Source organism: Arvicanthis niloticus, chromosome 10, assembly GCF_011762505.2.
Source record: "Arvicanthis niloticus isolate mArvNil1 chromosome 10, mArvNil1.pat.X, whole genome shotgun sequence".
Lineage (NCBI taxonomy): Eukaryota > Metazoa > Chordata > Mammalia > Rodentia > Muridae > Arvicanthis > Arvicanthis niloticus.
The window spans coordinates 52,334,674-52,356,806 of record NC_047667.1 but is presented as its reverse complement, the minus strand read 5'-3'; the positions used below and the strand labels follow the sequence as shown (position 1 = coordinate 52,356,806).

At 48.0% G+C, this 22,133-nt stretch overlaps 1 protein-coding gene across 2 annotated transcripts in view; it reads left to right on the top strand.

Moving 5' to 3' along the window:
- The first annotated feature begins 870 nt into the window (after positions 1-870).
- Positions 871-22,133, top strand: part of Rcsd1 (RCSD domain containing 1) — a 59,741-nt gene continuing 38,478 nt past the window's right edge. For both annotated transcript variants that reach the window (XM_076941532.1, XM_076941531.1), the window contains exon 1: positions 871-1,129. In XM_076941532.1, coding sequence (XP_076797647.1) covers positions 1,124-1,129 — 6 coding nt within the window. In that variant the 5' untranslated portion in view covers positions 871-1,123. The remainder of the gene's footprint in view (positions 1,130-22,133) is intronic.

Sequence of the window (22,133 nt, the reverse complement as noted above, 5' to 3'; positions counted from 1 at the left end):
CCTGAAGGCATTTTCCCTGAGAAATGGGACCCTGCAGGGGCACCCAGAGCTATAACCCAGTAGCAGACAATGGCTTCGGCACAGATTCTAGTCCCTACATCCCTCCCATGCAGCCTTTTTTTGCTGTCCTGAGGGCTGTACAAACCGACATTCCCTGGGGAGAGTTGCTAAGCTGGGCCTTATGTGAATCGGATGTTTAGGAGTGTGCCCTTTGCTATATTTAATAGGAATGGAAAAAAGGTCCTTCAGAAAGCAGCATGTAAGAGCAGATATTCCCACAAGCCCCCATGCTGCATGCATCAGAGCAGATGAGAAGAGAAGCTGGCTTTGAGCGGCAGGAAACTTGGGAAACTTTGCTTGCATTCCTCCCCACTTCATACACAAATAGATAGTAGATGAACAGACTGATAATTGTTTCCTGCAAATGGAATCTTGGAAGGTGGACAAGAAAAGAGATATATCAAAGCAAAGGTGGTCCTATTAGGCTACTGAATACAGGAAGGCCAGGTATGAGGTTACGGTAATACAGGAAAGGATGTGGAGGGGGAGAGAAGGAGGAGGAACGGAGGCTGGGGGGAAAAATGGCAAAGAGGAAAAGAATGAAAAGGCAATTCTAATCTGAGGAGCAAGGAAAGTAATGAAGGCAGGCTGAAAGAGGGAGAGTTGAGGTGGTCTGAAAACTCGCAAAGCCCAGGGTCCTGAGAAACTTCGCGAGAAAGGGGGCGCGGCGCTGCCCAGCCCATGTTTGGGCAGATTAATGGAGTCGTGGCTCGGGCTCTTGAGTCCTGCCTTGGGAGGGACAGTATCTGTTTAGATTTGTGTCTAAATTTAAACCCCGATCCGGCCTCCCTCCCTGCTCCCCTCCCCTCCCCTCCCCTCCTCCTGAGTCCCTCTGTCGGTTCCTCCCTCCTCCTCCTCCTCCTTCCTCGTTCTCTGGCTCAGGGCCCCCAGCTGGGGCAGTCCCGCAGCCGAGTGCAGCCAGGCGCGCGCCGCCGCCCACTCGCTCTGTGCCCGCTACAGCCCGAAAGTGACCCGGGCTGGAAGCTGAGGGGGAGAGCGGGGATCCTGAGCTCTTAACCCGGGAGAGCGGGCGTGTCCACGGCCGAAGGACTACCTGGAGGACATGGAGGTAAGAGACCGGCGGGGACGCGCGGGCCTGGGGCTGGGGGAGAGTGAGGTCAGAGCGCTCCTGCCCAGGTCGCTGTTCCTGCTCTCAGCAGGGAGCATGTAGTCAGAACGACGCCAGGGCCAAGTCGAGAGAGACTGGTCCCTGCTCCTAGGAGACCCCTGCGGGCCGGAAAGGACCTCAAGGCGAAGGAGGGGGCCCTTTGTAGGGATTCAGGTGTTCTGACTGCACGTACATGTTTTTTAGAAAATAAAACTTAGGTACAACTAAAGTCATAAACGGATAAAGGTGTGAGCCAACAACCCCAAAACAAAAAAACTCCAGCAACCCTGACTCAGGCATTGAGAAACAGAGCTGGCATTTGAGGCCGGGACTCTGGCCGCATGGCTTCCCCTTTTGCTTGCAGCATGGCTTTTCTGACCAGTTGTTCTCTTCTGATATCCCTTGTGTCTGTCACATCTTCTTTCATAACTTTCTGAAAAGCTGCCTTGCCGCCGGTCAAATAAACTTATTTCTGAGAAATTGGAGGCTCTCCAAGATGCCCTGCCTCCTGAGGCTGTATGCACCTTGGGGTGTGGGTAGCCATATCTGAGAGGTATACAGGGGTGAGTCCCAAACTTTATCTGCACTTTTCCAACGTCACCGCTTTCCAACCAGGGAGTACTAGTTAACCTAGCTCCCTCCTCCAGGTCTACAGATTTCCAAAGAATGTTTCTCTTCAAAACCAGACCAGTTGCAGGTGAGCTCAGAGGCACAGCATGGGCAAGGCCCCAGGTACACACACACACACACACACACACACACACACACACACACACACACACGAAAAGAAAAAGAAACTGTGACCTTTTATCCTAATCAATCTCAGCAGGACCTGGGATTTTCAAAGAGGAAAAAGGAGGTGAAAAAAACCACAGGCCTTTAAGGTGATTCCTACTCCCACTCAAAAGGAACCCGCTCCTCATTAGCCCAAGGTCTGCGGAGATCCCAGTGCACAGAAGTTCAATCCCTTCCAGGCCCGAGTCCACTCACCTTTTCTAAGCTTCACTGTCTGCTTGCCCTCTCTAAAAGAACAATAGCAAGGCTGAATGTTCAGCTCAACCACTTGTCATAAAGTAACAAGGATTGCACTTGGGGAGTGCTGAGTACCTGGGATGCTGGGGTCTGAGATGGACTTTCTGTATCGACATTTGCAACATTTGCAAGTTGAGAAGTAGTTGATTAGGGTAGACAGACCACAAAGCATTCCAGATGGGTTCCTACATATGGTCAAGACCTTGCAAAGACAAAGCAATAGGAGTCTCTGTGCTGGTTAATGCTACTGGACAGAGGAGGGAAACAGAGCAGGGAATAGTCAAGTTGCTGAACCAGGCAAAGGCTCATAAAGAAATTGCTGTTCTTATAAGCTCTCTCCTCAGGAAGAGCTCAGGGTACCTCTGGTGACAAGCTGGAAGCTATGGGGTCACCAACAGGACTATAATGGGCATAAGATGGATGCCCAACAGGACTTTAGTGAGGTGCTACTTGAAGGCCCTGATGCAAGTTCTAACTTTAATCTAGGGAAACACAGAAGGGCTCCCTTCACAGGGCCACTTCTTCCTCCCTCAGCTGAAGAAGAAACAGAGGGAGTCCAAGGCCCTGAAAGTATCAGCCCAGCAACTTCCTGTGTGGCTTGGTAGGTGGGAGGCATGAAAAGAAAAGAAAAGACTCTCCTGTCTACAAGCTGATATATACAGTAACGGAAAAGGGCTTGGATGGAGATAGCCAAATTCCTGTGTGCCAAAAGCTTGACCAACACAAGGAGATTACCTAGTCACCCAGAATGCCAGACAGATCTGCTTACACCCATTCATCCTAAGGTGTGCCATGGCCTGGCTGGCTGGCAGGGACTGTTTTTGAAGTTTCTTTGAGAACCAGTTACAAGAGCCTAAACAAACAAGCAAAACACCACAGCATCTAGCAGCTGAGCTGTGAAAGGAAGTGAAGAGGAAACAGAAGACAGAGGAGGTGACAGTTCTCAGCTAGGAAGTAAAAGTCAGTGACAGGTGTATTACCTGCTCGTGAGTGGATCGAGGAGCCCTGAAATCAGCCTCCAGAAGGAGGCTACTTATTTTATTTGAGAAGAGACTGAGTTACATCATGTCCCCACATTGAGCATTCAACCCAGATCAACAGGTTTTGTTAGCCACATTCAGTTTCTATCCCATACCACAAATGTTAGGGAAATCTTCAAATCCCTGGGACTGTCAGCCACATCAATCACACCACAGCCTACGGGGACCTCCCTGGAATGAACAAAGCAAGGTGGCACTTGACCTGTGCCTTTCTATCACTCCTAATCCAGTCGAGGAAGCAGGACTCACACATCCTGTCACTGTGTGCTTAATGAATGCCTCTGCAAGCATGACGCTCACAGGCCAGAGCACATGCTGCTCAGAAGCCTTGAGAGAAAGGCAGTAATTGGGTAGAGAAACACAGGGAGACCACACTGGCTTCATTCAGGGAGGCAGGACCACTGGTGAGAGGAGAAGATAGGGGGTCCCTAAAAGAAGAAAAGTAAAAATAACAAGATAAAGCCATGGAAGCAATGAGGTTCCCCCCCCCCCAGAGGTGGCCATGGGAGTGGGGCGAGGGGACATTTAAGCCACCTAGAAGGTGTTACTCTTTCTCCTTCCCTAGCTGTGCTCCCCACGCCTACCTTCTTCTAATTCGCCATTTTCAGACCTTGAAGGCAGCTCATGAATGGGCCTGGATTCTGCCCCACGGACAGTAGGAAACTGACACAGTCCTGCTTGAGGTGGCAACCATGATGCCGCCCATTACATGTGCAAGGTTCTCAATCTAGGGAGCCCCTCTGAGGCCCTGGATGGGGTGTAGTCCGGCTCCAAGAGGAGGACAGAAGGTAAAGACCATGCACTAGAGGGGCAGTGGGAATGTCTGCATTTGAGTTCACAGGGTGCCCAGAGGAGAGGACATGGCCCTTGCATAGAGGGTGTGAGGCCCTGGGTTTGATCCCTAGTAGAGGAACAGAAGGAGCGGGGGAGGGGAAGAAGAGAGAATATATCTCAGTGTAGGGGGGTTGTCTTACTGGTGGGTGGGTCTCCATAAACCAATACAGTACCCATCACAGAAACCCAAACTTCCCAATAAAATTTGCCTAATAAATTAATAGAAACTCTGTAGCTCAAATGTTACCACCTTCCCAGTGGCCCTCAGCCTCTACAGAGCACTTAACTAGTCCCACTAGGGCTGGCTCTTTGGCTCCCAGTGAGGAGGGAGGGACCGTACTTTATACATATCTAGGGCCTCATGAGCACCAACTAAGACATACTGATTGGCTGAATATAATATTGGCGATGAGAGACATTAGACTTTTAAGAGAAAGAGAAGGAGAAAAAGAAAAAGCAAGCTTTAGTGTGTTTATTTGCTGGTTCATTCTGGACAGTATTTCAACACTGTGAGACAGGCAGACCTCTTTGGCTATGAAACCATTGTCTCTAGAAACAATAATGGTGAAGTTATTGTAGATAAGAACCCAGGGAAAACTCCCTTCTGGCCTTTGAGGGCACTTGCATGAGTGTGTGCACACACATAAGTAATGTTTTCAAAAAGGCGATCAGAGACTGGTGGCACACGACTTTAATTCCAGCACTGGAGAGGTAGATGCAGCAAGGTCAGCCTTGGCTACAGAACCAGTTCCAGGCCAGTCGGGGCTGCACAGTGAGACAAACCCTCTCTCAAAGGGGGTGGGTAGGAGTGATCAAGCTGGATATATTAGCCCACCTTTTAATTGCAACACATTGGAGCTGGCAGCTGCAGAGCCAAGTTAAAGATTATCTTCAACTACATACTGAGTTCCCGCCAGCCGGTGCTTCGTGAGTCCTCTTCTGAAGAACACACACACACACACACACACACACACACACACACACGCACAAAATGAAGCTATCTTTTCGTTCTCATATGATTGTATGTGTGTATGTATGCGTATATATACCCATATACTATGTATATTCATTTGGAAACCTATGTCTTTTTTAAAAAGATTTTGTTTATTTATATTGTGTATATGAGTATTTTATCTGCATATACACCTGCATGTCTGAAGAGGGCATCAGATCCTATCATAGATGGTCATGAGCCACCATGTGGTTGCTGGGAATTGAACTCAGGACGGAAGAGCAGCCAGTGCTCTTAACCACTGAGCCATCTCTCCAGCCCTGTAGCCCATGTCTTAGGTTCATGTAATTTTTACCTTGTTAAACATTTGCTAGTTTATTTTTAAAACATTTTAACAGATTAAATGTTTGTTTTATTAATAATAAGTATTACTATTGTGTATGTGTATAAATATGGGATTTCCCATGCTACACTGTGGGTGTGGAGATCAGAGGACAATTTCCAGTAGTCAGTTTTCTCCTTCACCATGGGAATCCCTGGGTGAACCCAGATTTTCTTGCTCACCCAGCAAGTATATTTACCCGTTGGAGTACCTACCCTGCCTTTCTACTTTATTTTTATCTCATTTATTTATTAGAAGAGAAAACTCCAAGTTTAGGTAAGGGATTATTTGGGGATGTCCCTGTGACCCTCGCTGGTTTTCCCCATCCTGTCACCTAGCCATGGTGTGCTGGTTGAGGCTGGTGGTCATAATGGGGACCGGTCGGCCTCTGAAGGAGGAGTTAGACTGGGAGGAAGCCGGGATATCCACTCCCCTCACGCTCCTGCAGGGTGGAGACCCTTGCAGTCACTCTGGCTCCCCTTAGCAGACATCTTTCATTTGCTGGCCTGTGAGAACAGAAGTAGTTTCGGGTAGGCACGCTGTCAAGACCCGGCCCTATCACTGTGTGGTGAGAGCATTCCTGGAGCGGAATCGGGTTTCAGAGCCTGATCCTCAGCAGGCTGCCCACAGGAGGGCTGGAGCCTGGCTCCTGCGGTTCCGTGGGAAATCTGAACGCTGGCGGCTCAGCAGCACGGTAATCTTATCAGAGCCACAGAAGAAAGACTCTCGGTTCCAGAGAAGGCAACTCTGCCTTCCTCTAGTGACAGTGTCTGAGGTTTGCAGGACCAATCTAGCCTATCTAACCCACTGGGAAAAGGCACACAGCCCTGTAAGAAACAGAACGGTCCCTAATTGCTCCCGCCTTACTGGGAAGGACCAAACGGGACTCGGAGGTATGCTGGGGCTATGGGTGCAGCCGGACCTTTGGAAAGCAACAAACTGTGATTCTCCTCTTATCTGAGGAGTAGTTTAGCCCACGCACTAAGAAGTCAGTCTCATAACGTTTCACCACAACAGCAGCATGTGGTTCGCATCCACCCTCATAGTCAGGTGGACACATCTCTCAGAGATACCACAGGCAGAGCACAAACATTGAACAACCACCCTCAACTGCATGCCCTTGGACCTTCCACGAACCCACCTCCCAAACAGAGCCTGACCAGAGAGGACATTGCCTTTGTCCTTTGGTCTTTCCAGCAATGTCCTTCCCACCTCCCTCCCCCGATTTGGGGCTTTCTGAATACTGGCTGTGGGGATTTGTGGACCCATAAGGCTCACCATGTAAAGTCACACCTTTAGGTGGATCAGAACCCTAGTGAGAAGGCTTCTGACTGCCATTCAAGACTCAGTAGGTCCCTAGAAAAGGTAAGGTGGACTTGCAAGATCCTTACCTCTCTAAGTCTCTTCACGTGAAGTCTCACCCTCAGTGGACTTTAGGAGTCCCTGGCTGTGGAAGCTCTTAGTTCTGGCCATTGGAGAGAACAATCTTCCTAGCATCATAGATGGCTCTGTATCATCTCAGGGCCATCCTCCAGGCCCGTGGATGGCAACCACAACTTTTTCTCCTACCGAGTCTTCTATAATCTGTTGGTGGCAGTTTGCAAGATAACAGCTGTTTTTGGTTGTTGCTGCTGTTTTATTTGTATGTGTGTGTGCGTGTGTGTATGCTGAAGTACATGTGGAAGCCAGATGCCAACACTGTCTTCCTAATTGCTCTCTGTCTTGCATTTCTGAGTCTCTCACTAAATCTAGACCTTGCTGATTCAGTGCTGGGGAGATGAACCTGAGTCTTCACGCTTGCAGGGCTGGCATCTGATTCACTGAGCTATCTCCCCAGCCCACAGAGCTGTTTAATTAGCATTAACCAACACATAATGATCATTTACAGCCTGCCAGGCACTGGGCCTCTATCTGCGACCTATCTCTCACCTTGCTGACCCTCTCTGAGGGGAAACAAGCACTTAAACCCTTAATTGCAGAACAGGATGAGAGCTTGCCCCAGGGAGGAGGAGTGCCACACCCAGCCTGGGGCTCAGGGAGGGCTTCCGGTGAAGGGTGACCTCTGGGTTGAGTGTTGAGGGAGTAGTTGAAGTTAACCAACAGCAGAGGATGAGGAAGAGTCCCTTCCAGGCAAAAGCAGGCCTCGCAGGATTCTGTGTTGATTCCTGGAAGGTAAAAAGAGATAACAAGCTTTGAGGTACAGAGAAATGGAGCTTGCCGTTGCTACCATAAAAGGCTCCTTTCTATTTGGAGAAACAAGATCTATATGTATGGCAGGACATGTTAAAAATACAAGATGTGATCTTGATAAGCTGGGAGTCAGCTTCTTCTGTGTAGGAGAGAGAGAAATCGGGCTTCCTCCTTGGGCTTCCCCTCCAGGTGCTTCCCCTCTGACAGCCTTGGGGGCTTCAGTCTCAGTGAGCTCACTCCTGTCCGCCACTTCTACTGAGGACATTCAGTTTGACACAGGGTCTTGGCTCTGAGGACAGCCTTTGACCAAACCCACCAAGGCATCTTTAAGACCACCTCTTCTTTTCTAACTAGAGGCCTCAGAACAAATCACACACACACACACACACACCCCTTCCGGTCCCACTCCACCTGCCGCCCCACTCATGTCTCCTGTTGTGGTTGCACCTCCTGTTCATTCTCTGAAAAGCCAATTTGTTTCTCATTGTGTCCAGCAGGCCCAGGGATGAGCCAGGTGGACCAAGAAACAGCAGACCAAACGCACGTTAGCCCCACCCAGTTAAAACAGCCACGGGGAAGTGAAAAGCTGAGCCTGTGGTTGCCGGAGCACAACTCAGGCACCCACCAGAGAGGGCATTTCCATCATAGAAAATGCCACAGAAGGCTTCCAGCTCCTCTGAACCTCCCTCCCTGCTCGACCCTCACCCTGAAGGGTTCATTCCAAACACATGAGCTACAAGGCCACTTACTCCAGCCTGCTGCCCCACCCCCACTCTCCCAGTCCTCCAGAATACATTCCTAGGCCTCAGGTCCCTGGCTTGTCATGCTTCTGAGATATGAACTGATGGATAGTGGGAAATTTTCTCTGAGCAGCCACAGCAATGGCAGTGTGGGCAAACATCTAAAAGCTGTCGTCATGGTGATTACTAAGATATGTTACAGACTTACTATGTGAGGGTGTTTTCCATAAATGTATCTTTTTAATCCTTATAAAATCCTACTGCATTTGTTTTCTAGATAAGATAGGTAAGGGGCTGTGTTGTTGGAAGATCTGGAAGGTGATCTTCCCAAGAGCCACATGAGTACCACTCCGTGAGTGGGGTCCTAGGGCCCCTATGCTTTCTCTTCTGCCTGGACCGACTTCCTTTAGCCAATGCTAGACTAGGCAGCACAACACTTGGATTCTGACCCTCATCTAAAAGACATCAAGAAGAATCCATTGTGTCTCCAGTAGGGGCAGAGAACGCCAACATCCATGACAAGGAAGTGGAATTTTGAAAGTTCGTTTTTGTTTTTAAGGTTTTTTTTTGAGACAGGGTCTCCTCTATGGCCCAGGCTGGCCTTAAATTCTTGCTCCTTCTGCTCCCATCTCCCAAATGCTGGGTTTGTAAATGTACCTTAGGCCAGGCTTGGTGGTGCATGCTTTTAATCCCAGGGGATGCAGAGATAGGTGGATCTCTGAGTTCAAGGCCAGCCTGGTCTATAGAGCAGGTTCCGGGACAGCCAGGGCTACACAGAGAAACCCTGTCTTGAAAAACAAACAAACAAACAAACAAACAAACAAATAAACAAAGGGGCATGAATGGACTTTTAGAGCATAAGAGTTTGGAAAGTCAAGGGATTCGGCAGTTCCTTTCATCTCCCTTTCCTTTAAAGGTTAGGTGCGCTGGAAGTCAGTCGTGGCTGAGTCAGAACTGTGGCAATGGCCTTCTACACCCCAGGGCACTCGCTACAGGATCCACAAGCTATGTCTGATCCACAAGCCTCACCTGACTCACACACAGTTTGCTGTTTCTGCAGCTCAGAGCCTGACCTTCTGCCAGCTCTCTGCAGTCTTCCAAACTCTAGGGTTCGTGTGTCTAGAGGTCCTCCCGGCAAATCATTATTCTCAACGGGAGTTCGGAGAAGAAAAGTTTCATTATCGATGTTTTAACTAGTCAGGAGACCACGAGCCAAGGCTAGAAAAGGTCTAGCCCCTTCCAAGTGCAGCACTGGTTCTCTCTCACTGGGCTGCTTTCCACCTTGAGGGAGCTTCCCCAAGGAGATTTGTGGTTCCTATTGGTTGGTTGGTCATGGCCATGTCCCCTCAGGATGGCCTGGCTTTGAGAGTAAGGAAGATTCTAGAAGTTTCTCCTTATGGAAGTGTGTGGGAGGCTCAGTGAGAGAGGCTCACTGGGATACCTGATGCTCTGGGCTGCTGGGTAATGAGACAGTGGAGAAGCCAAAGTCAAGGAAGTTAGCCAGTGTGTGCATTTGCTAAGTGTGTGTGTCTCTAAGAGATGGCCATGGCCTGGTGTTAGCTGGACCACACTCCTTACCAAGGCTCCGAGGAACAATCCTCTTCACACCTCTCTTTGCTCCTGGTACTTGCTGGCTCTGGTTTGGGGCCGCATCTCTCTTTTCTCTGTGTGTTCCTAACAGGGACATGTGTCACCAAATTATGACTCTCGGTGACAATTCAGGATTATGATCTCCTCATTTCAAAAAACCTTAAGTCCATCTGCAAAAAATCTCTTTTTAGAAATAAGGCTGTGTTTACAGGTTCCAGGAATCAGGGGGTGATTATGTTGTTGGGGAATCCACTGGTCGCCCCTTTTACAGCAGGAAACTTGTTATCCATACAGCAGTAAAGGGCTTGGGGGGTGAATAGGGGAAACCCTTGGTATTAGGTTGTAGTGTAAGCATCCTTATCGCTATGCTCAGGAGGTTATGTCAAATAAATATAGTGGATATTCATTACCATTCACTGTGTGACAAACTTCTCACCCCCTTCGTAGCCCATTTCTACTTTTGTCTTCTTTAGACCTAAACGGGTGCAGAGCTTAGCTATAGCTCTTCCCTGGGAGAGCTGCTGTTAAGAAGGGGAGGCCCTGGGGTGCAAAAGAGCATTTCCATGGAGCCATCATCACCTCCTCCTGACCACTTCTCTTTCTAGTGAGAGTAGCTGGGTTGGCAGGCTGGCAAGAGCTGGTCAAGAGAGGTGAGTGGTTAGCTCTGTTGCATGAGTTCCGAGTCAGGTGAACTTTACTGTAACAAAAAAGGCCACAGTTCTAGTCTAAACAGCAAGCGTCTGTTCATTCCCGACAATGCTATATGACCACCGTAGCTTAGCTAAACCTCCACCTCGTCATTTGTCCTTCATCTGAGACCTAGAAAGGTGACAAGCAGCCACACAGCTCCTCACAACCACAAGAGCCAGAGAGTACAGTTCCTCCTAGCACCTCCCACACCGACTCGAGTGGCTTTCCTAGGCCAGGGAAGTCTTACTTCACAGTACTGCCCATCTCTGAGCTCGTCTGGAAGCAAGGCTGCGTCCTTCAGGCTGCTGAAGGTGGGAAGGCCAAGGAAGGCAGCAACTTTACAGAGGGCTCGGTCTCCGGCTCTGGAGATAGGCAGAGTTCTGTGGTCAGATCTGCTCTTCCTGGTTGAAGTGAAACTTGCTTTGCAAGCAGAAGGCTTGTTCCCAATGATGCCAACTGCTCTCTGAGCTTGGGGGATGGCTTAGAAAGGCAATGGGTTTGGAGGTCAACCAATGAAGTCAAGAGTTCATATATACCGATTTCTATAGGAGACCAGTGGAGACATCTATACCTAAGCCATTGGGTATAGGTGCTTGGACAGTTTCTTAACCATCTTGGTCCTGGAACATCCCAACCCACAGAGCATGCCCTCAGGAAATGCAGTTTATACCTTTATTGGCTCCTAGGATTTGAAAACCTCTTTGCCTTTTGCAGCAACGCAGTGCTGATTAATCCCCAAAGTCTTTGATTTTCTACCATCAAACATGGAACCCAAGTCTTTCTTTCTCCTGCTTGCAGTTACATGACACCAACAATCACCATTCTTTTCCATGGCCCTTGTTCATAAGTCCTGCCTTTTGTGCCTGTGGAAGGGTTAGTGAAGGAACCTGGCGGTGATGTTGAAGGACATGGTCCAATCATTAGACTTGTGGCAAGCCCAAGAGAGCACTGCACCAGAGGGGGATGGGAACGCTGAGTGTCAGGCTCAAGGTTGATAGCAACCTCCATCTGTAATGTTAAAGTCTCTTTACCATCCAGGCTGTCTTCAAAGGAAATCTGATCAGGCATGTCATAGATAAGATAGTTGATGGTGTCGACATGAAAAGCTACAGGGCCACAAATTCATGGTGGTGGTGTTATTCATAATTAATGTTTGAAAAACTGGGACAACCCTGAATAGGTTTTGTAGGTATCAGAAGAGGAGGTAAAGAGGGGGCATGATGAGACAATAAGGATCATAATATAAGCAAGAACACTCTCACAGCATAATAGTGGCTCTGGACGATGAGCATGGTGGCAGAGGCAGGTCTCTTTGTGAGTTCTAGGCTAGCCTGGCTTACAAAGTGAGTCAGCCAGGACTATTACATAGAAACCTTGTCTTAAAAAACCAAAACCAAAACCAAAACCAAACCAAACAAACAAACAAAAGTACATCTGGGCCAGAAATATAGCTTGGTCTATAGAGCATTTGCCTAGTATGCAGAGTCCCGGGTTCAGTCCTATTGCACACCAGGTACGGTGCTGCATGCATGTAATTCAAGTACTTGGGAATTAAAGGCAAGAGGATCAGCTCACAGTGGGTTGGAAGCATGCCTGGGCTAGACAGCCTGTCTCAAAACAAAACAAAATAAAGGTTTGGGGGCCAGTAAGATATCTTAGCCAATAAAGGGCTTGCTGCCCAAGCCTGATGGCCTGAGTTCTATCTTTGAGTTTCCGTGTAAAGATGGAAGGAAAGAACCTACTCCACAAAGTTATCCTTTGACTTTTAAATGACTGCTGCATATATATATATATATATATATATATATATATATATCCCTGTATGCACATATCTTACACACAATAACAACAACAAGTTCTGACCTGGGCCATGCAAAAACACTTTCCGATTCTCAAAAGCGGAAGATCTAAACACATTGGTTATAGACCCTATGATAAGACTGATACATACACAGAACGCCTTTGTCCCTGTGGATCCACAGATGGCCACATGCAGAGACAGCACTGTCCTGTAAGAGCTAAAGAGCATAGGTCCAGGAGCCAGATTCACTGAGATTCAGTCTGATCTTACCATTCACTAGAGTGTGAACTCCTGCCCTCTTGATTTCCCACCAGTAAAGTGGAAGTCTTCAGAGATCATCTCTTGAGTTAGTTTGTAAAAAGGGCCAGGTGTGGATAATGAGTCAGGGAGGGGGCTATTGTTGGAGGAGAACAGCCTTGACTGGGATGCCAGGATATCTGAAGGTCCCCTCCAGCCCCAGGGTCTGTGACAGACCCCTAGTTATTGCAGACCACACACAAGCCCAGCTCTCTGGATTTCTGCAGACAGCTGGACCTGGTATGAAGTAATGGATCAGGGCAGCCAAGGCCTGTCAGAGAAAGGGAGACTTTTAGAGAAGGAAGGGGAGGAGAGGAGACAAGTGTATTTTATGTCTTTACCTCAGAGGAATGATGGAGTGATTAAGGGAGGAGCCAGGAAACAGGGAGGAGCCAGGAAACAGGGAGGAGCCAGGAAACGGGGAGGAGCCAGGAAACAGGGTTGGGGGGGAAAGATCAGTCACCTTTGATATGGTCACAGACCTCAGGGGATGCCTAAAACCAGAGTACCACATCCAATAATTTAGTAATTTAATGTCTTTCTCCATCTATCTATCTATCTATCTATCTATCTATCTATCTATCTATCTATTGATTGATCTATCTATCTATCTATCTATCTATCTATCTATCTATCTATCTATTTTTGACTTCACTTATATGTCTGGCCTGGAACTCACAGCTATCCTCTTGCTTTATTCAGCCTCTCAAGTGGAGATTTGGCAATCGTGAACCAACAAGCCTGTCTTTGCCTTTTCTATTGTAGAGTGAAAAATTATAAAGGCCATTTTATGAAATATGTGTAGATTTTTCCGCCTTACAGAACTCGGAACTGAAAATAAGATTTCAGGCCTTCACATTCCAGGTGAAGGACACTTGCTGGATTACATTCCCCAAGCCTCACCCAAGGCAGGAAGGCATTCCTGACTACAGATAAAGGTGCTACCACCTAGGTGGGGCCATAGCCCTATAGCCAGAAAAAGTAACTCTAGATCATTTGGGCTAGATTCTCTGAAATGTTCCACTGTTCTTGGTTACCCCTCCGTTGGTCTTCCCAGTGCTATGTTCAAAATTTGTAAAACAACCAATCATGTGTAAGCGCGCAAAATGCCTTCCTCCCCCCACCCCATGCTATAAAAGACCCTTTATCCCATCACAAGTGGCCAAAAACCCTGCTCTTGGAGCTAAAGAGCTTGTCGTTTTTGACCGCCGGCTCCTCCCCTACTAAACCTCTGCTGATTGCATCCAGGTATGGTTTCTTGTGATTTTTGGGTGGTCGCGATTCCGGAGGCTTGAGGAAGGGTCTCCCGAGTATGGGGGTCTTCACTACCATAATTACAGCATGTGCTGTGATCGTAACCTTTATAGTGTGAGGCACACTTGCAAAACTACAGTGCACAGTTTTGTTTTGCTTTGTTTTTACCTTTGTCACAATTTTATGGATAGAACATTCAATCTTACAAATTCTTAGCAGCCTGGATTATGATGTCCCTTTCCCTAACTTATTGAAAAAAAAAAAAAAAAAAAGTGTCCAAGCTTTTCACCTGAAGGAAGAAGAACTTCACAGCTACTCTTCCGCATGTCCGAATCGCCGCTGTCGACCGCATGCTGTGAGGCCATAACCAAGGGAATGAGGTTACTTAAGCACGAATAGCAACATGGCGGTGGATCTGATATTAGCCAGCAGGCAAGTAGCACATACAGAAGGGATATGCTGGACAAAGAAAGCAAATTTTGTAACTAGTAAGTTCTTTCTGTCCGGGAGTTTCCATTTAATATTTTTGGATTACAGTTGATCATGAGTAATCGAAATTAAAAATACAATCAGGCCCTAATGGAAAGTATAGTCTGCCGGCTCTCAGCTTCCCCTCAGCCTCCCACAACCCCAGGACACTTGGCCCACCCAGTGCCCCTGCTGACCTTCTGTAGGGAGGCCCCCTGGGGAGGAGAACAAAGTGGGGTGCCTTAGGAACACAGCAGGGGTGGGAAAGTAAACAGCAGACACAAGCCTCTCCCCCTCTCAGCTGACATTAGTCAAGAACTCCCAGCTAGATTTAAAGAATCAAATGTTTTCATATATCAACAAGGGCATTCTGATTTTTTCAAATAGTCACATTACTTACATTACAAAGGAATTTATTTTTTGCCAAGACAGATTCAGAGTAGATTGAGCTGCCTGTCCAAAGTACCCTCATTAGCGACCTTGGGTCTTTCCTGAGGACAGTCTCCAGTGTCAAGACACAGCATTCTGTCCTTGGCATGCACTTGTTAAATATTTTTGTTAACGATTTGAATGAAACCTAGAAAGAATCCAGATGACCCACCGCTGGGACACTTAATATGATCCATGACAAGTTCAGTTCAAAATGATTTATCTAGGATGGGACTCGGGGCCAAAGCCAACATAATGAAATTAAACAGGGGTAAATGTGAAGTCCCCTGCTTAGCTTTAGTGTAGGACAGACCTGGCTTGGAAAACCACATCTGCTTGCTCAGTCATTCTGCAACAGTTTCGCAGCTAAGCTAAGCACAAAGAATGCTGTCGTCTTCTTGGGGAAGTAAATGTAAAGCCGGTGAGCTGAGGTGCAGTGGTGAAGTCCTGTACCCCGAAACGAAGCAAGGGATAGGTGTGCGGGAGGTGCTGTGGAGGCAGCGAGGGCTTGGGGTTGGAGGATCTGAGGAGAAAATACACTCTCCATTTATGCAGCTGAAAGTGGCTGTTTTATAAACAGGTAGTGACGGTGAAGGTCTCTGATGTGTACAGAGCACACGTACACCCCACACAAGGATGGGCCAGTAGGAGTTCATGAGATGAATCTCTGTGCTGATTAGAAAGATAGCATTGACCAGTAGCCCTCCCCCCTCCCCTCCCCCTCCTCCTCCCCCTCCCCCACCCCTCCCCCTCTTCCTCATCTTCCTCCATGATGAGGGTTCTGGAAGAGGGGCTTTAAAGGCACCAACGCTGTGCTGGCAGGCTCTTGACTGGCCCGAGTGTATTGTGGGTGAAGAAAGGAGAGGCAGTCATGTCAGTTGAGGGGCTGAAGCACTAGTGAGAGGTGGCCTTGGGATTGGGATGGCAAAGCTGCAAACCCAGCCAAGGGAAGGATGGAGGTAGAGCCCCAGTCCAACACTCTCCTTCAAAAAAGAAAAGAAATGAGAGGGGGAAGAAGAGAGGAGACGAGAGGGGAAGGGAGGGGAGGGGAGGGGAGGGGAGGAGAAGGGAGGGGAGGAGAAGGGAGGGGAGGAGAGGGGGAGGGGAAAGAAGGGGAGGAGAATGGGAGATGAGAGTAGAGAAGCAAGGAGGGAGGAGGGGAGGAGAGTAAAGAGGGCTCACTGTCAGGCTTTATTTCCAGGATAAATTCTGGGCCTGTTAGAGTTTCTTATCCTCCTAGGTGACCTCTGGAATCTGTGGGACCCCTCCTCCTTCCCTTAAGCTCAGACTTAAGAGACTCAGAGGGGAGTCGGCAGGACTGCTGGGCTGTGGCCAGGAGGCTGGGGAATGGTGGCCAGATGAAGAACTCCATAGACAGAGTTATCTGTTCACTATGCAAACATGTCTTCTGCACGCCTTTAGTAGCTGTCAAGCTACAGTCCCACACAGTGGGTAATTTATAAACCCACCACCAGGTACAGGAGAGGTCCAAACGAGGCATGTTTTCATTAGTATATTACATGATAAAGTTGCAATTGGGGCTGGGGTTCTTCTAGGAAACCCTAGCACTTGTGTTCAGGGGGTTTTCCATAGTTTCTAGTCACAAACAAACAAAAAACCATTAATGTATCACTAAGGGCTAGAAGCAGGGGCATCCTGAGATGGAGGCCAACCTAGACTACGTGACCCAGGTGGGTCTCTCCTCCTGTTCTGTTTTTGTCTCAGAGCAGAGGTGGGATAGGGAGAAAATGATGATCTCACTAAATACGACTGCACCCAGCTCTGTGTGTCTTTATAATTCTTAGCCACAGGCATACTTCTTTTTAAATTGTTATTTTTTATTATATGTGCATGGATATTTTTTGCGTGTATACGGGAGCCTGACAAAGCCAGAAGCATCGAATCCCCTGGCTGTAGATAATTGTGAGATACCATATGTAGGTGCTGGGGATTGAACATGGGTCCTCCAGGGCTCTTAGCTGCTGAGCCTCCGCTTATACAATTGTAATAAGCATGTGTACATACAATTCCGCACTGTAATCTTTTTATTTAAAGTCATTTGCAAGATGATATCCTTGTCCTTACACAGATGTATTTTTGTTTTAAATGTCTGCTACCCAAATATGCCATCATTTATTTTATTATTTTTCTATTTTGGGTCATGGCATTTGCTTCTACTTTCTCTGTGTTATAAATAACATAGCTATAAACAGTACATGTATCCCTTCTCTTCTTTTAAGCGATTTCTTTGGAAGCAATTCCCAGGAGTGGAATTATTAGGCCAAAGGATGTGGATATTTTTATGACTCTTGATGAGCACGGGTGCATTGCCCTGCCCGCCTTCCTCCACACAGCCTGGCTGTACCTGGTCTACACAAATTGCAGGCTCAGCAGAGTGGACCAGGGAGGGAACATGAGGTGAGAAGGACTCACAAGCATATCCAGCAGGCGGTCCACTCCTTCCAGTGCCCTGCAGCCTGTGAGTCCTGTGGTTTCCGCTGGGAGGGGAGAACAAGGCAGGGCAGGAAGGGGATGTGGACACTCTGGAAAATGAAGCAACCATTTGGTACTTCCTGCTGAAGCATCTGCAGATGGGGGAAATAACAGGCTGGTGTGGTGTGTGCACACACACCTGTGCTCGTGTGTGTGTGTGTGTGTGTGTGTGTGTGTGTGTGTGTGTGTGTGTGTGCGCGCGCGCCCCCAGGGATAGAGCAAAACCAGAATACTGGGTTAATGAGAAGGGAATGTCTTCTGTCCTTTGCAGTTTAGTGTGATCTGTCGGGATTGGGGAGGAGCAGCAGTCACTGGCTCACTTACTGGGCGACGGATAAACCTTTAACAGGTATGCACTAGGTCAGGTTCTTTGCTGGGTCTGGACTCAGTAGGAAACGGATTTCGCTCCTGTCTTCTGAGGGGCCCAGGGGCTTTGCTGCCTAGTGAGGGAATCAGAAAGATGACAGATGGTTCCTGCAGTGTGACCAGGTGTTAGAGTAAGTATGACCTAGGTATCCTGTTCAAGGAAAGGAGCAGATGGGGCGTTTTGCAAGGGGAGGTGACCCTGAGCTCAACCCACCTTGAAGGACAAATCGGGGACAGGTTGCTGAAGGATCGCACTGGAGGAGAGAGAGCCCGAGAGTGCGTCCTACAGCTGGTTACAGCGAGGAGCTTTTGTCAGACCTTCCCAGCATCTGTGGGGCTTGGGTTGGGAGGACCCAGGATTTCTGCACAGTCTAGTTTCAGGGGAAAGTCTCAGGGGCTAGTCTTAAATCTGTGCCCAAATAGCCAACACCCTCTTCCACTTAAACTGGATGTCCATGGGTGTGGCTGGCAGGTTACAGAGAGGAAGAGCTCTCCCTAGCCACTCTTTGGGGTTACCACTCATTTTATCTGAAGAGCAATGGGGCCAGGAATTGTATGAATATACTAAGCTCACTTGGGCCTTGCAGAGAGAGAGAGAGGTGGAGATTTCAAGCTATGAAGACCTTTGGGGGCTTCTCAGGTATCCAACCTCAAGGCAAGGAGAGCTGGGCTTCATGGGGGACTGGGGAGGGAGAGGCAGGGAAAGGAGAGAGGAAGAGCTTTTTTTATTGGGACAGAACTTTTCTACCCAAGACCTAGAAAACTAGGGAGCCTGGGTTTTAGTGGGGACGCCAAGGTGCAACCATAGTTTTAAGGACAGGCAGATAGGGACTAGACTTCTTATTTGCATAGCAACAGCAAGTGGCTCACCAGGGCCTCTGGACACATGTACACGTATTGGTGTGGTGTGTATGAGAGGAGAACGGGTTCTTTAATGACTTGAAAGTCTAACTGGACCTGGTGATACTAGACAGAACTCCATCACTAAACTGCTATGGAATACTGAGTCAGGCATGCAAGGTTTAGAGACCTCACCAGGATATAGTTTTTTCTGCCTCCCTGGCTTGCTGGAAGAGTTAAATGAGATAATATATTCATAGACAAAGACTTGGAAGAATTGTGAAGTTTCCCATACATGCAAAGTATTATTACTGCCATTCTTTTAAAAATACAGGGAAATATCTGGGAAAGATTTAGTCCCTTAACAGGAAGCAGGTGCCCTGAAGCCAGGAAAGGTGTTTGGGCGTAGGGATAAAGCTGAGGACAGTCACTTGTTTGGGGCTTGGCCTCCCTCTCTCCTTATGGCTTCCCTTTGATGTTCCAGAGCTTGTTACAGATGAGAAGCGGGGTCAGGCAGAGCTGACAACTCACTTGGAGCTGAGACTATGTTTGAAGGGGACAACCAGAGACTAGCAGCACCTTCTGACTCTTCTGAAGAGGGTTGAGTGCTGGTGTGAGATATGCAGACACAGCCAGTTGCCCAGCCCTAAATGTCTGCTTGCCCAGTCATCCAGCTATTAACTGTCCCAGTCATGACAAAGACCAGGCTAGCGATCCCCCTGTCCGGGCAAAGAGTTAAAGTTCTAAAAACAGATGTCTAGGTAAGGATAGAAGACAGACATCCAGAGTAATAGCCCAGCCAAGGGCTCTGCCTTTGCAAAGTCACACGTTTGGGTAGGTTGGGGAGCTGGGACAGGCAGTGAGCAGAAGCAGCACAGTGGGGGAGGGGAGACGGCTCAGCCATCACATGAACCTTCCCTTCTCATAGTTCAGAGGCTGAGAGTCAGAGATCAAGGTAGATGAGTTGTCTCTTCTGAAACTGCACTTCAGGGCTTGTACATGGTCATCTTCTTGCTATGACCTCACATGGTATCTGTGAGTCTATTAGTCACCTTTCTTGTGAGAAAATGCCTGATACAGGAGGACAGCTTTATCTGGGATTATTGTTTCAAAGGTGCCAGTCTCTCATGGCTGGGGTTGGGGCCACAACCACATCAAGAAATAGAGAGGGGCACAAGAAGGAGCCAAGGAGCCAGGGACCAGATACTTATGAAGAGCACACATACCTCCCCACACACTCATCCTACCCCTCCCCATCTTCTTCCCTCATGATCTACTCTCTCCAGCTAAGTCCCATCTCCCAGATGTCCTAAGGACCAAGCATTCAACACAACACAAGGAATCTGGGGACAACTTTTCATGTTCAAGCTACAATGGTGTGTGTGTGTGTGTGTGTGTGAGAGAGAGAGAGAGAGAGAGAGAGAGAGAGAGAGAGAGAGAGAGAGAGATTATCCTTTCCTCTAAGGCTTCCTATCTTGGTTCCCTCCTGTGTCCCTTGTGTCTTGCAGGGATCCAAATCATAAAGACCACCCTTGGGGACTGGAGAGATGGCTTAGTGGTTAGGCGCACTGCTTGCTCTTGCAGAGGACCCAGGTTCAATTCCCAGTACCCACATGGTGGCTCACAACCATCTGTAACTCTAGTCCCAGGGAATCGGGCGCCCTCTTCTGACCTCCATGGGCATCAGGCACCTATGTGGTGTACATGAATACGTATGACAAACACACATACACACAAAAATAAATAAAATTTTAAAAACAACTACCCTCAAAGCCACATTTTAGTTTAATTATCTCTGTATAGACTCTGTGGCCAAATACAGTTGCATTCTGAGGTGCTAAGGGCCAAGGCTTCAACAGGGGAACTATGAAGAGCTCAACCCAGCCTGTAACAATGTCCCCAGCCCTGAACCTCACTGTCTAGTGTGGATGAGAATGGGAAGGTCTGCTTAGGTGGTTGTGGCCCATGTCTTTAATCCCAGAACTCCAGAAGCAGAAGCAGGTAAATCTTTCAGTTCGAGGCCAGCTTGGTCTATAGAGTAAGTTCCAGGACAGTCAGAGCTACACAAAGAAACCCTGTCTCAAAACAAAATGGGGGGGGGGGGGGCGTTTAGAATGGAAAGGTCCAAGCAGATAGTAACCTCTCTAGCCGTCCTGTTTCTGCCTGACAGAACAATGACAAGTGGTCTGGACAACACAGACCTTGGGAGAATTCTTTGACCCCAGTTCATTTTGTCCCAAAGTTCTGTAAAAAGTTCTTACTGGATTTTATTCTCTTGTGTTTGTTCTATGTGAGAAAGCCTGTCTTCCCAATTAAGACAGGAGAGAGGAGACAGGAGTACAAACCTGGATTGAACACTTGCAGAAGGCGCAGGAGGTGTGTTTCCATGAACCAGTCCCCTTCTCCATGTACCTATAGTCCTTGCTCTAAGAGAGGTAGATACATAATGAGTCCCTGTCAAATAACTCCAAGCTAGTTTTAGGGGTGTCTGTGTTCCTCCCCAGCCCCCATCTTTCTCAGAGGAGTAGAGCTTAGATGTTTCCTGTTACCCAGCCATCCCCAGTGCCTATTCCCAGAGGAGAGCCTAGCTGGGTGAGCAGGCCAGGGTGTAAGGAACTCTCCTTCCCCTGGCTCCCACCTCCCTCCTAGCTTTCCATCCCTCGTGGGGCCACCACTCCTTCCTTATTACCTGGACTGACTGGAAAGAATTTAAGGGTAAAGAAACTGAACCTCTTTAAGGTTGAGCCGTCTCTATAGCCATAGACTTGAAGGTATTTTCAGCTCCCAGGGTCAAGCAAAGATCCTAGCAGTTGTCACTGGAACCTGGCTGCTGTCCCTAGAGATGTCCATGGTTGCTGGTCCTGGGAAAACACAGATTCTCTTTCCGTATTCTATTTCCAATATTTGATTGTTTTCACATTGTGAAAGGTGTGAACAGCCCAAAAGCTAGTTAAAAAAAAATTACCATTTTTTTACCATGCTTGCAAATTCTCCTCCAGTCTTTGTTGGTGCTTGGTGCTGCATCCCTTCTGCTCAGTTACTCTGCACACCTGCTATGGGCTTTCCAGTCATTTTGTGGTTGTTGTTGCTGCTGCTTCTTACTCAGCTCACAGTGCTGGAATGTTGTACGTGTTTTGTGTTCAGCAGGAGCGTGATGTTTTACGAGCGTGGTGCTCTGTGATTGACTTCAGATTTTCTCTGAGTCTCAGCAACCAGGTGGCTTCTAATTCTCTTCACCTTTATAGGACTATCTCCGAGCACGTACAACTTTGTGTAAACAACATGCCTTCTCTACTTCCTTAGTATCTATTCTAAAAAAATACAGCATTGCATGTCAGCCCTCTTCAGAAGCCTTTCCAGATGACTGCACCGAAAGGGAGCGGAAGTAACCAATGTGTAATGCTCACAGCAATTTTGAAGGAACCAGTTCTCACCATAAGCTAGCAGTTTTGGCTTCTCAACACAATGACACTTTGGTTTTTTCTGCCAATCTGATAAGCTCGATGACAGTGCTTCAGTGCTGATTAGGGTCACTCCTGCCTTCCCAGGTGGGAACTGGGAGTTGGT